This window comes from Nicotiana tomentosiformis, chromosome 9, assembly GCF_000390325.3.
Source record: "Nicotiana tomentosiformis chromosome 9, ASM39032v3, whole genome shotgun sequence".
NCBI lineage: Eukaryota > Viridiplantae > Streptophyta > Magnoliopsida > Solanales > Solanaceae > Nicotiana > Nicotiana tomentosiformis.
This window is the reverse complement of record NC_090820.1, coordinates 2728752-2750053: the sequence shown is the minus strand read 5'-3', so window position 1 is coordinate 2750053 and position 21302 is coordinate 2728752. Positions and strand designations below refer to the sequence as shown.

The following is a 21302-nucleotide window of genomic DNA, read 5'->3' as shown; positions in this document are numbered from 1 at the left end:
GCGCATATTCGCATCTTCAACTGGTACACCTATTCTGAAAATTCTTCCATGAATCCGAAGTTATTTTCTCTCGTTCCTCTGATGCTTCACCGCGGACTTTAGACAACATAGAACATTCCAAGTCCCTTTTTCCAAAATCCACTGCCAAAACTCGATACTTAACCATACCACGGACTCGAAATCCTTAGGCACCGCACTTTGAATTTTTGAACCCACTAGAACCATTGTTCAGAGTCACCCACTCTGACTTGACTCCGAATATAATCAAACTCCAATGCTCTGCTAGCATATGAACACCCTCTCGAAGAAACAACCGGTTGAATTCCTTTCCTTATACATCACATCCACACGAAGCATAGACTCTGAGTCTACCCAAATATAGCACACATTCCTCAAATCATTTGCTCAAGTTACCATAGATGTTTTCTTTCCTTAGTCGTAATAACCCATCAATACACCGATAACCAAAAACCGCACAAGTTGACAACTACGCAATCCAATCATAGACGGTGGGTCTCTCCCACTTAGCTTGAAGCTACAATTACATAACCCTGGGACCCGCCAAGGTTCCTCCTTCCCCATTGACATCAGCTAAAAGTCTAACAACGCATTCCAAACTCGAAGTCATGTTGCATCCAAATAAAATCCATGGTCCTAGTCACTGCCCACCACGGTTCCCAAAATTGCTCTAAGCTTCCCTCAAGGCGTATGGCTATCCTACCACAGAATCCATATACTACTCTGCCACTCTCCCACTTTGGTCAAACCCTCTCCCTTAGGCAACGCTTCGACTTCTACTTTTCACACTTAACCTCCTAACAATTCAACCATCGTAAAACACCTCTCATATATCCTTCCTCATCCTTCGCTGCCCAATTGTTGCTCCAAACCCAAATCCATTTCTGTAACATTCGATCACATGAGTCGCTACCAACTCTAAACCTCTTAGAAGATCATCTTTCTCGAGCCATCAATACTAGAAGTACCAGTTCGATTCCAAAATCGCTAGACTCTGTTATCTCTGACAACCACATCTCAGGAACCATTTCACAACACCCTGCCCCGAAGGCAAATTAAAGAAGACTGTAACATCGGCGAACCTTAACGTGTTCAACACGGACGATGACACCACGTCACATATGAAAATTCCACCACACTCGAAAATACCAAGTCTCGTCACTCCATCAACCCAAACCTGAACATTCTCAATCCAATTCCCTTCCTCCGCCGGAAATAAAATACTGAATCTCTGAATCATGCACTGAGTAAAACCTTCTTTCAAGTTATTCGTTGCCTTTTACGCATAGGCAAGCGTCCTACCATTACACAAATACTGTGCGATAGCAACACACGAATTGTCATAACAATCAATGCCAAATCTCAAAACCTTAGATAATACTGATACTTAACTGAAACGACAGAACGACCTTTCGCAAGGCGACGACTCTAGCCCAATCAAATACGCTTCAACACAACAAATGCAGCATATAAAGGAGTTCATAGAGGAAGAAGTCAAAGCAGACATGTTTAGTATTGACAAAAACAAAAGTCCTAGGCGAGATATATTTGGAAGTGGATTCTATAAAACAACTTGGAGTAATCTGGGAAAAGATATCACTGAAGCTGCTTTTGCGTTTTTTCATAATGGGAAGTTGCTTCAATGAATCAATGTCACAAATATTGCCCTTATTCCAAAAGTTTATCATCCTGAAAGTGCAAGTTAGTATAGGCCTATAGCTTGTTGTAATGTGTTATACTAGTGCATCTCAAAGATGTTGTGCAGGAGACTCAAGGAAGCAGTAAGTCATATAGTTGCAGATAATCAATCTGCATTTGTTCAAGGTAGGTCTATGATCCATAATATCTTAATATGCCATGATCTCCTTAGACACTACAATCGAAAAACCTCACCAAGATGTCTTATGAAAATAGATCACAGCAAGGCATATGACATAGTAAGTTGGGAATTTTTAGAGCAAGATTTGAGGGGGTTTGGATTTCCTGAGAAGTTCATCAGGTTGGTCATGACATGTGTATCCACTCCAAAGTTCACTATCAAAATTAATGGAGAAAGCCAGGGCTATTTTGATGGTCAGAGAGGGCTCAGACAAGGAGATCTTGTATCTCCTTTATTATTTTTGTTGGTAATGGAAAACTTAACTAGAGTCCTGAATTGTATGAGCATGTTGCCAGACTTCAAATATCATCCAATGTGTAAATCTCTAAAACTTACTCTTCTGATCTATGCGGATGACCTAATGGTATTTTGTAAAGGGGATGGAGACTCAGTCAACAGAGTCCTAGAGGCTTTAAACCATATTAGTGATGCTATATGACTTATTGCCAACATGGATAAATCACATATGTTTGTTGTTGGTGTGCTTGATCAAGTTAAAGCTCAATTGTTGGAAAAGACTGGATTTGCTCATGGGACTTTTCCTATTAGATACTTAGGATTACCCTTGTAATCTAAGAAATGGAGTCATCTTGAATGTCAGCAGTTTATCAACAAGATTACAAGCCGGATAACAACTACTTATGAAAGACAATTATCATATGCTGGAAGGCTGCAAGTACTCATTGTTGTCCTGTTTTTTCTACACAACCTTTGGGGCTCAATCTTCATCCTTCCACAGAGCATCCTAAAAGAAGTTGATAAGAAATGTAGGGAGCACCTATGGGGTAAAACAGAGGAACAAAAGAAAGCATCTTTAGTCTCTTGGGACAAGGTTTGCTTGCCTGCGTGTAACGACCTGATCTGTCGTTTTGAGTATTACAATCACGTTTCCCCATTTATTGCTCAACATTTACCTTACAGTTGTTGTGTGAATTGTCGGGGTAATTGGTTTGGGTCCAGTGAGGTTTTGGAATGAATTGGAACACTTAGTTTCAAGGTTTAAAGTTTAAGTTAGAAAAATAGACCGAATATAGACCGATATGTAAACGACCTCAGATTCGGATTTTTATGATTCCAATAACTCCGTGTGGTGATTTTAGGCTTAGGAGCATGTCCGAAATATTATTTGGAGGTCCGTAGTGGAATTAGGCTTGAAATGCCGAAAGTTTAATTTTTGGGAAGTTTGACCGGGGGTTGACTTTTTTATATCGTGGCCAGAATCCGATTCCGGAAATTGGAATAGGTTCATTAGGTCATTTATGACTTGTGTGAAAAATTTCAAGTCAAACGGACTTGATTCGATAGGTTTCAGCATAGAATATAGAAGTTGGAAATTTCATAATAGACTAAAGTTCAAGTGAGTTCGCACAAGACCCAACTTCAAATGAGCATAACTCTTATGATAAGAACTGTTATATTTTTTTTTACCAATAAAATGAAAGATATTTGAGTCTAGTTTCTAATGCTTCAAACCGTTCATCATTTGGACATTCCTACAAGAAGTTATGACCAAATAACTAAAGGCTGGAAAAATGCGATTCTGTGACCAATTCTGCGATCGCAGAACCATTATGCGATCGCAGAAGTAGTTATGCGATCGCAAAATGGTCGTAAACCTGTCCAGTGAAGCCCATTTCTGGGCATCAATTTTGTGGTGCATATTTCGACCCGCATACCCATTCTGCGGTCCATTATGCGATCGCATACCTTCTTTCGGAGGGTTAATATTTCTATTTTCATAACCCGATCCCATTTTGATAAATAGGCGTGGGGACTCATTTTGGAGCAAAAATCTGATATTTTTATAGAGAAGGGAGAGTGTTCTAGAGATAGGAAGAATCTCAAGTGCTTTGTTCATCAAGATCTTGTTCAATCTTTGAAATCCAACAAGGAAATATCACAAGATCTTCACCCAAGAGGGTTCTAACCCCTACTCTTCAATTTCGAGTTTGGGTAAAGATGGGTGATTAAGAGTATGATTCTTGGGTGAAATAGTATTATTTATACATATCAACAAGGTTTATGGAAAGAATTTTGAGTTCAAATGGGTAAAGATTGGGTTGAAAATGGTAGAAATCTTCAAAGACTTTAATTGAGGATTTGAAGGCCGAGTTGTGGTCGGATTTGAGTAATTTTTGTATGGTTGGACTCGTGGTTGAATGGGGGTTCGTATTTTGTGAAATTTATCGGATTCTGAGACATGGGGCCTACGAGTGATTTTTGGGGCGTAATTTTGAATTTTTGGAAAATATTAGTATTTTGATATAATTTTTGTGAGCTGAATCCAATTAATTGTGACTAGATTCGAGCCGTTTGAAAGTTGATACACACATAATGGAATTTCTGGAGCATTGCTTAGCTTGCTCGACATTGGATTTAGCTTGTTCGGGGTAAGTAACTCTTCTAATCTTAGAGTTGAGGGTATGAACCCTGAATATATGTATTTCGTGAATTGTTGGGAGGTGACGCACATGTTAGGTGACGGACGTGTGGGCGTACACTATAGAAATTATGACATAATTATTTCTGTGAAATTGTGTAGTAAATAATCTTGTCATTTTCCATGCGGGTTGATGTGTTAATGAAATTGAGCTTAAAAGTATATTAAAAATCATGTTGAGGCAATGTTCCAGTATTATTGGAACCCACATAGGTCATATTGTTGTGAATTATATATTTTAAATTGAAAATTCATACTCAGTCATATTCATTTCAGTGCATATCATATCTCAGTATCTATTATTATTTATTGATACATCATATCATTATTTTGGACTATTCTCATAACATTGTGAGCCCATGACAGAGAGACTAGAGAGATTGATGACTGAGGGAGGCCGAGGGCCTGATTATGAGGATATTTTTGGGATCGGGTTGCACGCCGTAGCAGGCCATGTTGGCTTTATATATATTAAACTATTGCACGTGAGTTGGCCGTGCAGATCCTTATATTATACTATTGCACGTGAGTTGGTCGTGCAACACGTGAGTTGTTCGTGCAGATCCAAATATTATTATAGCATGTGAGTTATCCGTGCGGATCTAGATATGATATTATAGCACGTGAGTTTTTCGTACAGCACGTGAGTTGTTCGTTCTTATAGCACTTGTGCTGTAGGAGCCCCTCATGAGTCTGTACACACCGCTGGTGAGCGCAATCGACAATAAACAGGGATCGCGCTGCACGCCGCAGGAGGTATTGTATAGCGCTGAGTGATTGAGTATGCTGAGCACAGTGAGAGAGAATGCGAGACAATGAGATTGAGTACTCTGAGAGTGTGAGTACATGAGTGCAATCTCTGAGATACATTGCATTGACATGCACACATGACATATATGCATAGAGATGTGTTTTCCTCATGATGTACGGTATCACGTTATTCATGGTTTCTCACACATATTGACAGATGGGCATAGTGATGCATTTGTTTTACAATGGTTATCTGGGAAAGAAAATGAGAAATTTTATTTATTATTGAAAGGACTTTGGAAAAATTACTGTTTTCAAACTTATTCATATTTTTGGTAACTTCGGTAAATGATTCGAGTTTTCATTAATGTACTTGAAAGGCAGAACTATTTTAAGAAGTCATGATTTAGCTGAGCATTTATTCTTGAGTTACTTCTGGTATTACTTGTTTAATATTGTTATGAACTATTGTTGGTTATGGAAGTTGGACTATGACCTTGGTAGAAGCTCGTCACTACTTTCAACCTAAGGCTAGGTTTGTTACTTACTCAGTACATGGGGTCGGTTGTACTGATACTGCACTTCTGCACATTGCGTGCAGATATTGGCTGTCGTTGTGGCTGTGTTCGATGATTTCCGGATTTAAAGATGTACTTGCATTCCTGTTGTTGCTACCTCTTGTTCAGGGTAGCCTTAGATTTATAAAAGCTCTGTTTATGTATTATTCAAACAGACTATGTATTTATTTCATTTCCTCTTTGTATACTCTATTATTAAAAGCTCATGATTTGTACTACCAGTTCTTGGGGAAATATATTGGTTTTAGATATTCTCTTTAAATAATTGTTATTATAATTGGATAATTGAAAGTTGGCTTACCTAGCGGGTTGGGTTAGTTAGATTTTGGGTCGTGACACTGGAGTAAAGGAGGTTTAAATGTCAAGGATTGCAGAACTTGGAATATTGCTTCAGTGGGTAAGCTATTGTGGAAATTGATAGAAAGGAAGAACTCATTGTAGGTGAGATAGGTACATGGTATGTATATAAAAAAAAACTCCGATATATGGAGCCATAATGAACCTCAAAATAGTAGTTGGTACTGGAGAAAGATCAATTCCCTCAAGAACCAGATGCAAATCTGGTATGACCAGGCAAGATATATTCTCACAGTCGGGGAGGATATTCAATCACTAAAAGCTACTTGTAGCCGAAGGGAAACACAACAAAATGAAAGTGGCAGATCTTATTTGGAACTTAGTAGCTCTACCTAGATACATATTTCACATGTGGCTAGTAGTCTATGGTAGGCTATTGACAAAAGAAAGATTTCTTAGATTGCACATATCAGTAGAGAATCCCAATTGCTGCTTATGTGACCATCAGGTTATGGAGACAAGTACACATTTATTTGTGAAATGTAATTGGATCACAGCTTTGAGAGTTAAACTTACTCAATAGACTAATGTTCATCTCTCCGATGGAGAGTTGAAATATGTATTGGAATGTATCAAGAGGAAGCACTAGAAAGTATTTGAAAAGGAGATGATAGCAGTTGTTTGAGGAGCCATGACATACCATACCTGGCGAGCTCAGAATTACTAAGTGTTTAAGGGTGCTATTCTACACCAGCAGAAGTAGCAACACAAATAAAGAGAGAAATTATATAGAGAATAGAAGTACTTAGATCGTCAAAAAAGCGCATAGGAGTAGAGAATTTTATATAGAATACTTAGTTGAATTACAATCCTTCTACATCTTTGTAATTAGCTGTTGTCGGAGGCTTATTGTTCAGAGTACCCTTCCTAGAACGTGGATATGGAAACATGTGCTCTATAGGTGTATTAATTTGGTTTACTAATGGTAATATTCACATTGTTACCAAAAACAATTATTAATATTAAGTAAATAACAAATATAGCTTCATTAATTAAGAGTGGTGATTATAAATTGTAACAGACGTCTGACTTTCATTCTTATTGGCTGCTTTAGTGGAAGCATGAACTCTATTTGTGGTACTATGGAAAAACAAATTGTGAATGTCCACTCTAGCCTTTGCAAATAGCTCAATTAACACAAAAATCTAGGAATCGGCAGAATTCTAATTTTATGGCCGTAAAACGACAAAAAATTAGGAACAGTCATAGCAAAGCAATGACTATTGTTCCTTATGTCATTTTTGATGGGTCGTCAAAGTTTAAGACGATTCGGGTTCGGTCACCCGGATGCATGCAGATGGCGTAGGCTAGAACACACGAAAATCTGGGAATCGGGCGCAATTCTAGTTTTATGGTCCTAAAATGCCAAAAAATGAGGAACGGTCATGGTGAAACAATGACTATTGTTCCTTAGGTCATTTTAGATGGGCCGATAAAATTTTAGGTGATTCGGGTCTGGTCGCCCGGATGCATGCAGATGGTGTGGGCTATCGCACACTAAAATCTGGAATCAAGCGGAATTCCAATTTATGGCCCTAAAATGCCAAAAAACTAGAAACGACCATGGAAAATCAATGACTATTGTTCCTTAGTTCATTTTTGACGGGCCAAAAAGTTTTTAGGGGATTCAAGTTTGGTCACCCGGATACATGCGGATGGCGTGGGTTATAGAACACGCAAATTTGAAAATCGGGCGAAATTATAGTTTTATGACCTTTTAATGCTAAAGAATGAAGAACAAACATGACAAGGTGGTGACTATTATTCCTGAGATTGTTTATAAATGTTCGAAAAATTTTAGGCGATCGGGGGTGTCCGGTAGACCGAACCATAAAAAATGACATAAGGAACAATAGTCACCGTCTGGCCATGATTGTTACTCATGTTTTGGCGTTTTAGGGCCATAAAACTGGAATTCTGTCTGATTCCAAGATTTGCGTGTGCTATATAGCCCACGCCTTGTGCATGGGCCCAAGCGACATGACTCGGATCACCAAAAATTTTGTCGGATCATAAAAAATGATCTATGAAACAATAGGCACCGCCTCGCCATGAATGTTACTCGTGTTTTGACATTTTAGGGCCATAAAACTGGAATTCCGCCCGATTCCCATATTTTTATATGCTATAGCCCACGCCTTCTGCATGGACCCGGGTCACCGGACCCGAATCGCCTAAATTTTGTCGGACCATAAGAAATGACCTAAGGAACAATAGTCACTATCTCGACATGATCATTACTAGTCTTTTGGCATTTTAGGGCCATAGAACTGGAATTTCGCTCGATTCCCAGATTTTCCTATGCTTTAGTCCACGTCTTCTACATGGACCCGGGTCACCGGACCCTGATCGCCTAAAATTTTTCCGGACCATAAAAATGAACTAAGGAACAAAAATCATTGCCACCCCATGATCGTTACTCATTGTTTGGCATATAAAGGCCATAAAACTAGAATTCTGCCCGATTCTTAGATTTTTGTGTGCAACAGCCCACACCTTCTATATGGGCCCGGGCCACTAGACCCGAATAAAATTTTGTCGAACCATCAAAAACAACCTAAGGAACAATAGTCATCCACAGTTACTCAAGTTTTGGCGTTTTAGGGCCATACAACTGGAATTTCGCCCGATTCCCAGATTTTCATATGGTTTAGCCCACGCCTTCTGCATAGGCCCGATCCACCAGACTCATATCGCCTATAATTTTGTTGGACCATAAAAAATGACCTAAGGAACAATTATCATTGCTAGACTCCCAGAATTCCGTACGCTATAGCCCATACCTTCTGCATGGGCATGTGCGAACGGACCCATATTGCTTGAAGTTTTGCCAGACCATCAAAAACAACCTAAAGAACAATATTCAACGCCTATCCATGGCCATTACTCATTTCTTTGCATTTTAGGGCCATAAAACTAAAATTTCGCTCCATTCCAATATTTTCGTGTGCTATAGCCCACGCCTTCTGCATGGGCCCGGGATACCGAACCCGGATCGCCTAAAATTTGTGTCCGAGCATTAAAAATGACCTAAGGAGAAATAATCACTGCCTCTCCATGACCGTTCCTTATGTTTTGGCCTTTTAGGGCCATAAAACTGGAATTCCGCACGATTCCGCCTCGCCGCGTCTTCTGCATGAGCCCAAGCCATCGGACCCCGATTGCCCAAAATTTTACAGGAAAATGAAAAATGATCTATGGAACAATAGTCACCGCCTCGTCATGACCCTACTCATTGTTTGACATTTTAGGGCCATAAAACTGGAATTCCGCCTGATTCTCAGATTTTCGTCTCCTATAACCCTCGCCTTCTGCATGGGTCCGGGCCATATGACCCCGATTGCCTAAAATTTTATCGGACCATAAAAGGTGACCTAAGTAACAATAGTCACCGCCTTGTCATGACCGTTTCTTGTTATTTTGGCATTTTAGAGCTATGAAACAGGAATTCGACCCGATTTCTAGATTTTTGTGTGCTATATAGCCCACTCTTTCTACATAGGCCTGGACAATCGTACCCGATTCTACTAAAATATTGTCGGACCATACAAAATGACCTAAGGAATAATAGTCACTGCCTAAATATGACCGTTACTCAATTTTTGGCATTTTGAGGGCCATAAAACTGGAATTCTGCCCGATTTACAGATATTTGTGTGCAATACCCCATGCCTTCTGCATTGGCTAGGTACACTAACCCGGATCACCTAAAAAAATTTTAGACTATAAAAAAATGACATAAGAAACAATATACACCTCCTCGCCATGATCATTGCTCTTTTTTGGCATTTTAGGGCTATAAAACTAGAAATCTTTTCGATTTCTAGATTTTCGTGTGCTATAACTCACGCCTTCTGAAAGACCATAACAAACAACCTAAGGAACAATATTCATGGCCTTTCGATGATCGTTACTCATTTCTTGGTATTTTAGGGTCATAAAACTGGAATTCTGCCTGTTTCCTAATTTTTGTATGCTATAGACCACGCCTTCTTCGTTGGCTCGGGCCACCAAACCTGGATCGCCTAAAAAGAATCTGGACCATCAAAAACAACCTAAGAAACAATAGTCACTGCTTCCCCATAACTGTTACTCGTTTTTATCATTTTAGGGCTATTAAACTAACATTTTGCCCGATTTTTAGATTTTCGTGTGTTATAGCTCACGTCTTCTGCATGGGCTCGGGCCACCGGACTCGGATCACCAAAATTATTTTGGACCATAAAAAAGACCTAAAGGAACAATTTTCACCGCCTTTCCATGACCGTTACTCATTTTTAGCATTGTAGGACCATAAAACTGGAATTCTTCCTCGAGTCACAAATTTTCGTGTGCTATAGCCCACGCCTTCTGCATAGGCTCAGGCAACCGGACCGTGATCGCCTATAATTTTTCCGGACCATAAATAACGACCTAAGGAACATTAGTCACCCCCCTCGCCATGAACATTACTCATTTGTTTGGCGTTTTAGGGCCATAAAACTGGAATTTTGCGTGATTCCAGGATTTTCATTTGCTATTATAGCCCACGCCTTCTACATGGGCATGTGCCACCATTTTCGGACCATCAAAATGACCTAAGAAACAATAGTCATAGCCTCTCCATGATCGTTACTCAATTTGTAGCATTTTAGGACCATAATACAGGAATGCCGCCCAATTATCAGAATTTCGTGTGTTATAGCCCACGCCTTCTGCATGGGCCCGGGCCATCGGGCCTGGATCGCCTAAAATTTTGATGTACCATCAAAACCAACCAACAATAATCACCGCATCTCCATGATCGTTACTGATTTTTGGCGTTTTAGGGACAAAGAATTAGAATTCCGCCTTGTTTCCAGATTTGCGTGTGCTATAGCCCACGTTTTCTGCATGGGCTTAGGCCACCGGGCCCGGATCGCCTGAACTATTGTTGAACCATAAAAAAATATCAACAATAATCAGCACATCTCCATGATCTTTACTCGTTTTTTGGCGTTTTAGGGCCATAAAAATAGAATTCCTCCCGATTCCAAGATTTTCGTGTGCTATAGCCCACGCCTTCTACATGGGCCTGGGCAGCCAGACCCGGATCGTCTAAAATTTTGTCGGATCGTCACAAACGACCTAAGGAACAATAGTCATCTCCTATCCATGACCATTAGTTATGTTTTAGCATTTTAGGGCCATAAAACTAGAATTCCGCCCGATTCCTAGTTTTTCGTGTGCTATTGCCCACGCCTTCTGTATAGGCTCGGGACACCAGATCCGGGTTGCCTAAATTTTTTACAGACCATCCAAAATAATCTAAGAAACCATAGTCACCGCCTCTCCATCACGGTTCCTCGTGTTTTGGCTTTTAGGGCCATATAACTGGATTTATGCCTGATTCCCAAATTTTTGTGTGATATAGCCCATGCCTTCTGCATGGGCCCGGGAAACTAGACCCGGAATGCCTCAAAGTTTGCTGGACCATAACAAATAACCTAACGAAAAATAGTCACCGCCTAGCCATGATCGTTTCTCGTTTTTGGCCTTTTGGGACGACAAAACTGGAATTCCGCCCGATTCCTAGATTTTCGTGTTTTATAGCCACGCCTTATGCATGGGCCCGAGACACCGGACACGGATCGCCTAAAAATTTTTTGGGCCGTCAAAAACAATCTAAGGCATAATAATTCACCGCCTCTCCATGTCCGTTACTCGTGTTTTAGTATTTTAGGGCCATAAAACTGGAATTTCGCCCGAATCTTAGATATTTGTATGCTATAGCCCACGCCTTCTGCATGGGCCCGGGTCATTAGACCCGGGTCGCCAAAATTTTTGTTAGACCATCCAAAACGCCTTAAGGAACCATAGTCACCGCCTTTCCATGAACATTCTTTATTTTTTGGTGTTTTAGGGCTATAAAACTGGAATTACACCTGATTCCTTGATTTTCATGTGCTATAGCACACGCCTTCTGCATGGGCCCGGGCGCCCCCACACGGATCGCCTAAATATTTTTCAGACCATAAAAAATTATCTATGGAACAATCGTCCGCCATGACCGTTACTCTTTTTTGCATATTAGGGCCATAAAACTTGAATTTTGCCCGATTCCTAGATTTTCGTGTGTTATATAGCCCATGCCTTCTGCGTGGTCATGGACCACCGGACCCCGATCGTGTGAAATTTTGCCAGACCATAAAAAATGACCTAAGGAACAATAGTCATTGCCTCACCATGATTGTTTCTCGATTTTTTATATTTTAGGACCATAACACTAGAATTCGCGATTCCCAAGTTTTCGTGTACTATAATAGCCCACACCTTCTGCATGGACCCGGGCCACTGGACCCGGATCACCTAAAATTTTGTTGGACCATAAAAAACGACCTAAGGAATAATTGTCAACATCATTCCACGACCGTTACTCATTTTTTGGCACTGTAATTTCACCTGATTCATAGATTTTTGTGCGCGCTCACTCTTTCTGCATAGGCATGGCCTACCGGACCCCCGATTGTCTAAAATTTTTTCGGACCATAAAAACGACCTAAGTAACAATATCCATCGCCTCGCCATGACCGTTCCATGTTTTTTGGCGATTTAGCACAATAAAACTGAAATTTTGCCCGATTTTCATATTTGCATGTGCTATATATAGCCCACACCTTCTGCATGGACCCGAGCAACTGGACCCGGATCGCCTAAAATTTTGCCAGATGATCAAAAACAACCCAAGGAACAATAATCATCGTCTCTCCATGACCGTTACTCATTTGTTTTGGCGTTTTAGGGCCATAAAAATGGAATTCCGCCCGATTCCCAGATTTCGTGTGCTATAGCCGACGCCTTCTGCATTGGCCCGGAAAACTAGACCTTGATCGCCTACAATTTTGCCAAACCATCAAAAAAACCTAAGGAACAACAGTCACTACCTCTCCATGACAATTAATCATTTATTTTGGCATTTTAAAGCCATATAACTAGAATTCCACATGATTCCAAGATTTTTCGTGTTCTACAGTATGGGCTCAGGCCACCGGACCCGGATCATCTAAATTTTTGTCGGACCATATAAAATGACATAAGGAACAATATTGATCGCCTCTCCATGAACGTTACCTATATTTTAGCATTTTAGGGTCATAAAACTGGTATTTCGTCGGATTCCTAGATTTTCGTGTGCTATAGCCCAAGCCTTCTGTACGGGCGCGGGCGCCTTGACCCGGAACGCCTAAAATTTTGTCGGACCATAAAAAATGACCTAAGAAACAATACACCACCCACCTTGCCGTGACCGTTAGTCATTTTTGGCATTTTAAGTCCATAAAACTAGAATTTCACCTAATTCCTAGATTTTCGTGTGTTATAGCCCACGCCTTCTGCATGGTCCCGGGCCACCGGAGCCGGGATGCCTAAAATTTTGCAAGACCATCCAAAACGACCTAAGGAAATGTGATGACTCGATAGGTCATCTTTAAATTTAATAATTATTTATGTATTCTAAAGCTTCAAATTACACCTTTCAGTATTTTTCGACTTGCGTGCGCAGTCCGTAATTTTTTTCAAAAAGTTTTTATGTGAAACAGAGATTTAAAACTCAACTGAGTTTACTTCCGTCAACGTTTTGAGCAAACGGATTCGGATCAGTATTTTGACAACTCCGATAGGTCCGTATCATGATTTGGGACTTGGGCATATGCCCGGAATCAAAATCAGAAGTTCCTAGCTCAAATTATCGCCATTTAACGGAAACTAAAAATCTAAAGGCTAAAGCTTTCCAAATTTTGACCGTGAATTAGACTTTATCGATATCAGACTCGGATTGAGATTCTGACAGTTGGAATAGCTATGTTATGTCATTTGGGACATACTTGCAAAATTTGAGATTATTCCAGATTGAATTGACATGTTTCGGCGTAAGTTATAGAATTGAAAATTTCATAAACTCATAAGTCTGAATCGAGGTGCAAATTTTAGTTTCAACATTATTTGACGTGATTTGAGACCTCGAGTAGGTCCGCGTTATATTACGGGACTGGTTGGTATGTTTGAACGGGGTCCCGAGTGGCTTGGGTGAGTTTCGGAGTGAGTTTTGAACGAGTTTAGGCATTTCGGCACTGTGATGATATTTTGAAATAGTTGAAGTGCGAGGGCAGTGATAATAGTGCGGACCGCAGTTAAAAATGTGCGGACATCAGTACAAATTGTGCGGTCCGTAGAATTCCTCTCGCAATCGCATAAAGGAAATTCTGCAGGTTCGATGATCCGACTTCGGAAGCTTATATCTTTTAATTTACAAGGAATTTGGAGATACTTCAAAAACGAAAGTTATAGCCCTTTGAGTCTAGTTCCAAGGTGTACCATTAATCATTTGGAAATTTTTAGAGAAAGTTATGGTTAATTTACTGAAGTCTGGTAGTGCAGAGTTGTTGAAGTGCGGACGCACAATTTAGATTGTGGCCGCAGAATGTGGGAAGTGCGGACCGCACAAAAAATGTGCGGTCAGCACATTGGGAGATCAGATGTGGTACCATATAAACGAGGGTTTCATCTCATTTTTCATTTTTGGACTAAGAGAGCTCGGTTTTTGGCGATGTTTCGTGGGATTTTTCAAGAAATTCATCGGGGTACGTGATTCTAGCTTAGATTTGGTTAATATACATGAATATATCATTGTTTTCATCATTCAATTAGTATTTTGAGATGAAAATTTGGGAAAACTTATAGAAATTTCATAAACTATAATTTTAGGATTCGAAGGGCAATCCAATGTCGAATTCGATAATTTTTGTATGGTTGAACTCGTATCGGAACGGGTATTCGAATTTCATAATTTTTTTGTGAGGTTCTGAAAAGTGGGTCCCATGTTAACTTTTGGTTGACTTTTCTGAAAATGACTTAAATTAAGTCTCTTTCAAATTGTGAATAATTTCTAAAGCTCAAATTGAATTGTTGGTAAATAATTTGCTAGGTTTGATTGGTTTGGAGAATAATTCGAAAGGAATAGCTGTGGTCGAGTGATCGTTTGAAATTGCGGAACAAGGTGAGTGTCGTGGTTAACCTCTACTTGAGAGAATAAAACCCTTGAATTATTTGTTACGTGAATTTCATGTGTAACAATGTATAGGCAAGGTGATGAGTGCCTATACATCGTCAAATTGATTGTTTTCATATTTATCTGAAAATCTTAAATTATTTTCTTTATCATTAGTTAATTGTTATATTTATCTGTTGCCTAATAATTTCTTAATGAATGTGGTATTTATTAGAGTAGTTTTATTACATTTAAGAGTTGTTAAATTATATTATTTTAGCGGGTTGCACGTCGAATGAATATATTGGGGGATCGTGTTGCACGCCGCAACGAATTATATTTTAAGTTTATATTGTTGGAGCGGGTTGCACGCCGCAACAGAATTTAATTGAAGGATTATATGGGGGAACGGGTTGCACGCCGCAACAGAATGAGAAAAAAAAACTGGGTATGACTGCTGAAATAATTTAAATTATTGATATGATTTACCTATCTTACTTCTATTCATGTTGTTGTTGTTATTATTATTATTATTATTATTATTATTATTATTATTATTATTATTATTATTATTATTGCGTACGGGTTAATGTAAGTGACATGCCTTAGCCTCGTCACTACTTCGTCGAGGTTAGGCACGACACTTACAGAGTACATGGAGCCGGTTGTACTCATACTATACTCTGCACTTCTTGTGCAGATTCTGAAATTGATCCCAGCGGCGTACTGTAGATTTTGCTCGGATTCAGCTATCAGTGGAGACTTGAGGTATAGTTGCACGGTGTTCGCAGCTCTGAAGTCTCCTTCTACTTTATTGTAGTTGTGTGCTTTATTTCAGACAACTTTATTTTTATTCAGACCCTTGTTTGTATTATTCTAGAAGCTCATGCACTTGTGATTCTAGTTATGGGTTGGTATTTAGACAGCGTTATTATTTTGGATTTATCACTTTAATTCAGACATTTATTTCAGTTTTTGGGTTTCTTTATTAATTAATTAAAACGGATTATTAAAAATGGTTTAAATTATTTTATCATTGGCTTGCCTAGCAAGTGAAATATTAGGTGCCATCATGTTCCCGAAGGAGGGAAATTCGGGTCATGACAAGTTGGTATCAGAGCACTAGGTTACTTAGGTTTCACGAGCAAGCTTAGTAGAGTTTGAAGAATCAGTACGGAGACGTCTGTACTTATCTTCCAGAGGCTATGAAGTTTAGGAACAATATCACTTCTTTCTTATTCTGTCATGCAATTTTATTCTATCGTCAATGATTGAACCATTCTATTCTTACTCTCTCACAGATGGCGAGAACACGTAATACATCTACCGATGGACAGGGACCAGACCCCCCGGTGGTAACTATGACCAGGGGTAGAGGCCGAGCCGAGGTCACGCCAGAGGCCGAGGTAGAGGCAGAGGTAGAGCTCAGTCTAGAGCTCGAGAAACAACACCTGTTGTAGAACCTCGGGTGGATTTGGGAGAGGAGGTTCCAGCTCAGACTGTGCATGTTGGAACAGTTCAGGTCCCGGGAGCATTCATAGCTACTCCAGTGCTTCAGGATGCTCAAGTCCGTTTGATGAGCCTTATGGAGGGCGTGGCCCAGAATGGTACATTTCCAGTCGCACTAGCCATCTCACAGGCTGGGGGAGGAGCACAAACTCCTACTACTCCCGCTCCGAAGAAGATGGCTCCCCAGAATCATGCTCCAACAGTCCCGCCAGTTGGGGTAATTCAGCCAATTGTTGCGGCACAGACCGGTGATAGGCCCGTCATATCTTCTGAGGCCTTATTGAGATTGGACAAGTTTACTAAGCTTTTTCCAGTTCACTTCAGTGGCACACCTTCTGAGGAACCATAAGATTATCTTGACCGCTGCCATGAGGTGTTGCGGAATATGGGAATAGTTGAAAGCAACGGGGTCGATTTTGCTGTATTTTAGATGACGGGTTCCGCCAAGAGGTGGTGGAGAGATTATATGTTGACCAGACCAGCTAGGTCACCTGTACTTACTTGGGACCAGTTCTCACAGTTATTTTTGGAGAAGTTTATTCCTATTACATTGAGAGAGGAATACCGCAGGCGGTTTGAGCATTTCCAGCAAGGTACTATGACTGTTACCCAGTATGAGACCCGATTTGTGGACTTAGCACATCATGTCATCGTTTTGCTTCCTACTGAAATAGAGAGAGTGAGGAGATTCATCGATGGACTTACTTATACTATCATGCTTCAGATGGCTAAGGAGGCAGGGAGTGATATTTCTTTCCAGACATCCGTGAACATTGCTAGACGGATCGAGTTAGTTCGTGCTCATGAGAGAGGGCCAGTGTCAGATAAAAGGCCCCGTCATTCGGTAATTTCAGAGGCGCCTCATCTGGAGGTAGGGGTACTTATGGTAGGGGTCATCCTCCCAGGCCATTTTATTCATTACTTCAGGCATCTCATGGTGCTTCAAGGAGTCACGGTCCTACTATGCCTTACTCTGGACAGCCAACATTTAATGCCAATTTAGCTCCTATTAGTGCACCACCACTCCAGAGTCACTACAACGGTTATCCGACACGTTCGGATCAGTTTCAACTTCAGCTTCAGCAGCCACGGCAGCAATATGGGTGTTATGAGTGTGGGAACATTTGTCAAATCAGGAGGTATTACCCTAGGTTGTCAAGCAACAGATCTCATTAGGATTCTCGTGCCATCATACCGGCACCGGTTGCTCCACCGCCCGCCCGACCAGCTAGGGGCATATAACGCCCCGCATTATTATGTCAATGTTGCGCTCCACAGTATTATATTATGATGATGTTACGCCCCGCAGTATTACGTCGATGTTACGCTCTGTAGTTTTATATTACAATAATGTTACGCCCCGCAGTATTATATTACGACGATGTTACACCATGTAGTATTGTACGTTGAATTTGTCGTAAGATAATTGACATCATTTCAAGGACTAGATTATTTGGAGATTATAAGTATTATGCTATTTCAAACAAGTAATAAGTAAATTCGTGATGGTGAGAGGATAAGCGAATCAAAAAAATGAGTTTCGTCGAAGTTTGACAATTTGGGATAAAATACGGTCCGAGCTATAATACCCCGTATTTATGGACTAGTCCATACAAGGTACCGCATGACCATGATAGTAAGGTGTATAAAGTGTGTTAAATGTGATTAGTATTTTATGTAATTTGAGATAATTCTTAATTATGTGAGTAATTGGTCAATTATTAGGTAATGAGATATTACCTAATTAATTAAGATGTTTGGTGGATAAGATTAAGAGGGGGCATCACCCCCTTAATGTGGCAGCCCACAAGTCTCGATCAAATCACAAAATATGAGTCTTATTTCATAAATCAAGATGGCACATAAAGAGAGATTGGTGGCTTAGTCATCACATATGTGGGGGGCCCACAAATCTCAAAGATAAGAAATTATTATACATAGGTTAAGAGGGAAAACACATAAGCTTGCTAAGCTTACGGATGAAGCTCATAATTTCAAGGATCTCTTTACTTCACTAAAAATGAATAAATGCACAACTTTCATAAATGACTCTATTCATAGAAATGCTAGAGATGCTTATGTTCTTGATTCCCCATGTGTACTATTATTCTATCATCTGCTCATGGGTCTCAGAAAATACGTAAGTTGATAAAGTTTATTTCATGATATTTATTCGAACGCATATTGATCTTATGACATACCGAGAAATCTTATTAATGTACTTATTATGCATTTTATTCATTTACACATATACATTGGTCCATGACTAGATGGCATTATATACGCATATATATATATATATATATATATATATATATATATATATATATATATATATATATATATATATATATGTGTGTGTGTGTGTGCGGGGGGGGTATGAGGAAAGGTTATGGCGTTACATACGCACCACCACCTGATTAGTTGGTATACGTTGATAATTTGCCCACAATGGCCGAGATGATATGATGGGATGCCCTCAGAAGCTTGATGATGTTATGAATTCATATACCTATGCATTATATTATATTTATTCGCATATGCATGACATTATAAATATGAAATAATTCACAGAGTTATTCAGATTTATATATTGAGTCTTTTACTCCATGTTTCTCTCATGTGTATTACTTACTGATTTTCATTCCTTACATACTCGGTACATTATTTGTACTGACATCCCTTTTGCCCGGTGATGCTGTGTTTCATGCCCGCAGGTCCCGTTAGACATATTAAAAGTCCTCCAAGTAGGCTGTCAATCAGCGGAAGGTGTTGGTGCGCTCCATTTGCTCCGGAGTTGCTATTTGGTCAGTATGATTAGGACATGTAATGATTGATATGGCGGGGCTCTATCCCAACCTTTATGACAGTTATGTATTCTTAGAGGCTTGTAAATAGATGTCATGTGTACGGATAATTGTATGGCTTTGTCGGCCTATGTTTTGAGTTTATAAATGATCATATTGGCCTTATAGGCCCGTATGTCACATGTATAAGTTTTTATATCAGGTTGGGTCATTCTATGTCGGGTATTCCCTCATGTTTACTCTGTTTATCTAATGACGCCCCTTCTGACCCACTTACCTATGATGATGTAATTAGAAAGATACGTTAAGTGGTACTCAATTGAGTAAGGTATCGGGTGCCCGTCGCGGCCAATCGGTTTGGTTCGTGATAGGGCAGTGGTCAGACTATTAGAGGCGGAGGTCAGACTGCTAGAGGTGGAGGTCAGACAGTTAGAGGTGGAGGCCACCCAGTTATGGCATATCCCAGAGATGTAGTTCAGACTGGTGGGGCCCAACCGCAATTTTATGCTTTTCCAACTAAACCTAAGGCCGAGTCATCCGATGTTGTGATCACAGGTATTGTCCCTGTTTGCCATAGAGATGCTTCAATTCTAGTTGATCCAGGATCTACTTATTCCTATGTGTCCTCCTACTTTGCTTCATATTTGGTCATGCCTCGTGATTGTTTGAGTGCTTCTATGTATGTCCACACAGATGGTAGATCATGTTTATAGTTCGTGTGTAGTTACTATTCGGAGTCTTGAGACTAGTGTGGATCTTCTACTTCTTGATATGGTGGATTTTGATGTCATATTGGGTATGGATTGTTTTTCACCCTATCATGCTATATTGGATTGTCATGCCAAAACGATGACCTTAGCCATGCCGGGGTTACCTCGAATATAGTGGAAAGGGACTCATGGCCATTCCACCAGTAGGGTTATCTCTTCGTGAAAGCTCGGCGTATGGTCGAGAAGGGGTGTCTAGCTTATTTGGCCTATATTTGCGATCCCAGCACGGAAGTTCCTTCTATTGATTCAGTTCCAGTTGTCCGTGAGTTTCCAGATGTATTTCCTGTAGATTTGCCAGGGATGCCATCTGACAGAGATATTGACTTCTGTATCGATTTGGTTCTGGGCACCCAACCCATTTCTATTCCACCATATCGTATGGCTCCACCAGAGCTAAAGGAATTAAAGGAGCAGTTACAATACTTACTTGACCAGGGATTCATTAGACATAGTGTATAGCCCTGGGGTGCACCGATGTTATTTGTAAAGAAGAAAGATGGTTCAATGCGAATGTGTATAGATTATAGGTAGTTGAACAAGGCTACTATCAAGAACAAGTATCTGTTGCCAAGAATTGATGACTTATTCGATCAGCTCCAGGTGCTAAGGTGTTTGCAAAGATCAATTTGAGGTATGTTTCCCATCAGTTGAAGATTAGGGCATTTGATGTCCCTAAGACAACTTTTTGGACTTGGTATGTGCATCACGAATTCCTAGTGATGTCATTTAGGCTAACAAATGCCCCAGCAGCATTTATGTATTTGATGAATAGGGTATTCAAACCCTATTTGGATTCTTTTGTGGTTGTATTCATTGACGATATCTTGATTTACTCCTGTAGTTGAGAGGAGCATGAGCAACATCAGCGGATTGTGCTTCAGACTTTGAAGAATAATCAGTTATATGCCAAATTTTCAAAATGCGAATTTTGGTTAGACTCAGTTGCCTTTTTGGGGCATGTTATGTCGACAGAATGCATAAAAGTGGATCCTAAGAAGATTGAGGCAGTTTAGAATTGGCCTAGACCTACTTCAGCTACAAAGATCTGGAGTTTCCTGGGTTTGGTAGAATATTATCGTTGATTTGTGAAGGGGTTTTCATCTATAACATCTCCATTGACCAAATTTACCCAGAAGGGTGCCCCATTCAGATGATCATACGAGTGTGATTTGAGCTTTCATAATCTCAAG

The 21302-nt window shown here is 40.0% G+C and overlaps 1 protein-coding gene across 1 annotated transcript; it reads left to right on the top strand.

The window, feature by feature from the left end:
• The first annotated feature begins 16965 nt into the window (after positions 1 to 16965).
• On the top strand, positions 16966 to 17711 carry LOC138899531 (uncharacterized). The gene is made up of 2 exons (XM_070186070.1): positions 16966 to 17379; positions 17463 to 17711. The coding sequence occupies exons 1-2, from the start codon at positions 16966 to 16968 to the stop codon at positions 17709 to 17711; spliced, it is 663 nt and encodes a 220-aa protein (XP_070042171.1).
• Positions 17712 to 21302: the final 3591 nt, after the last annotated feature.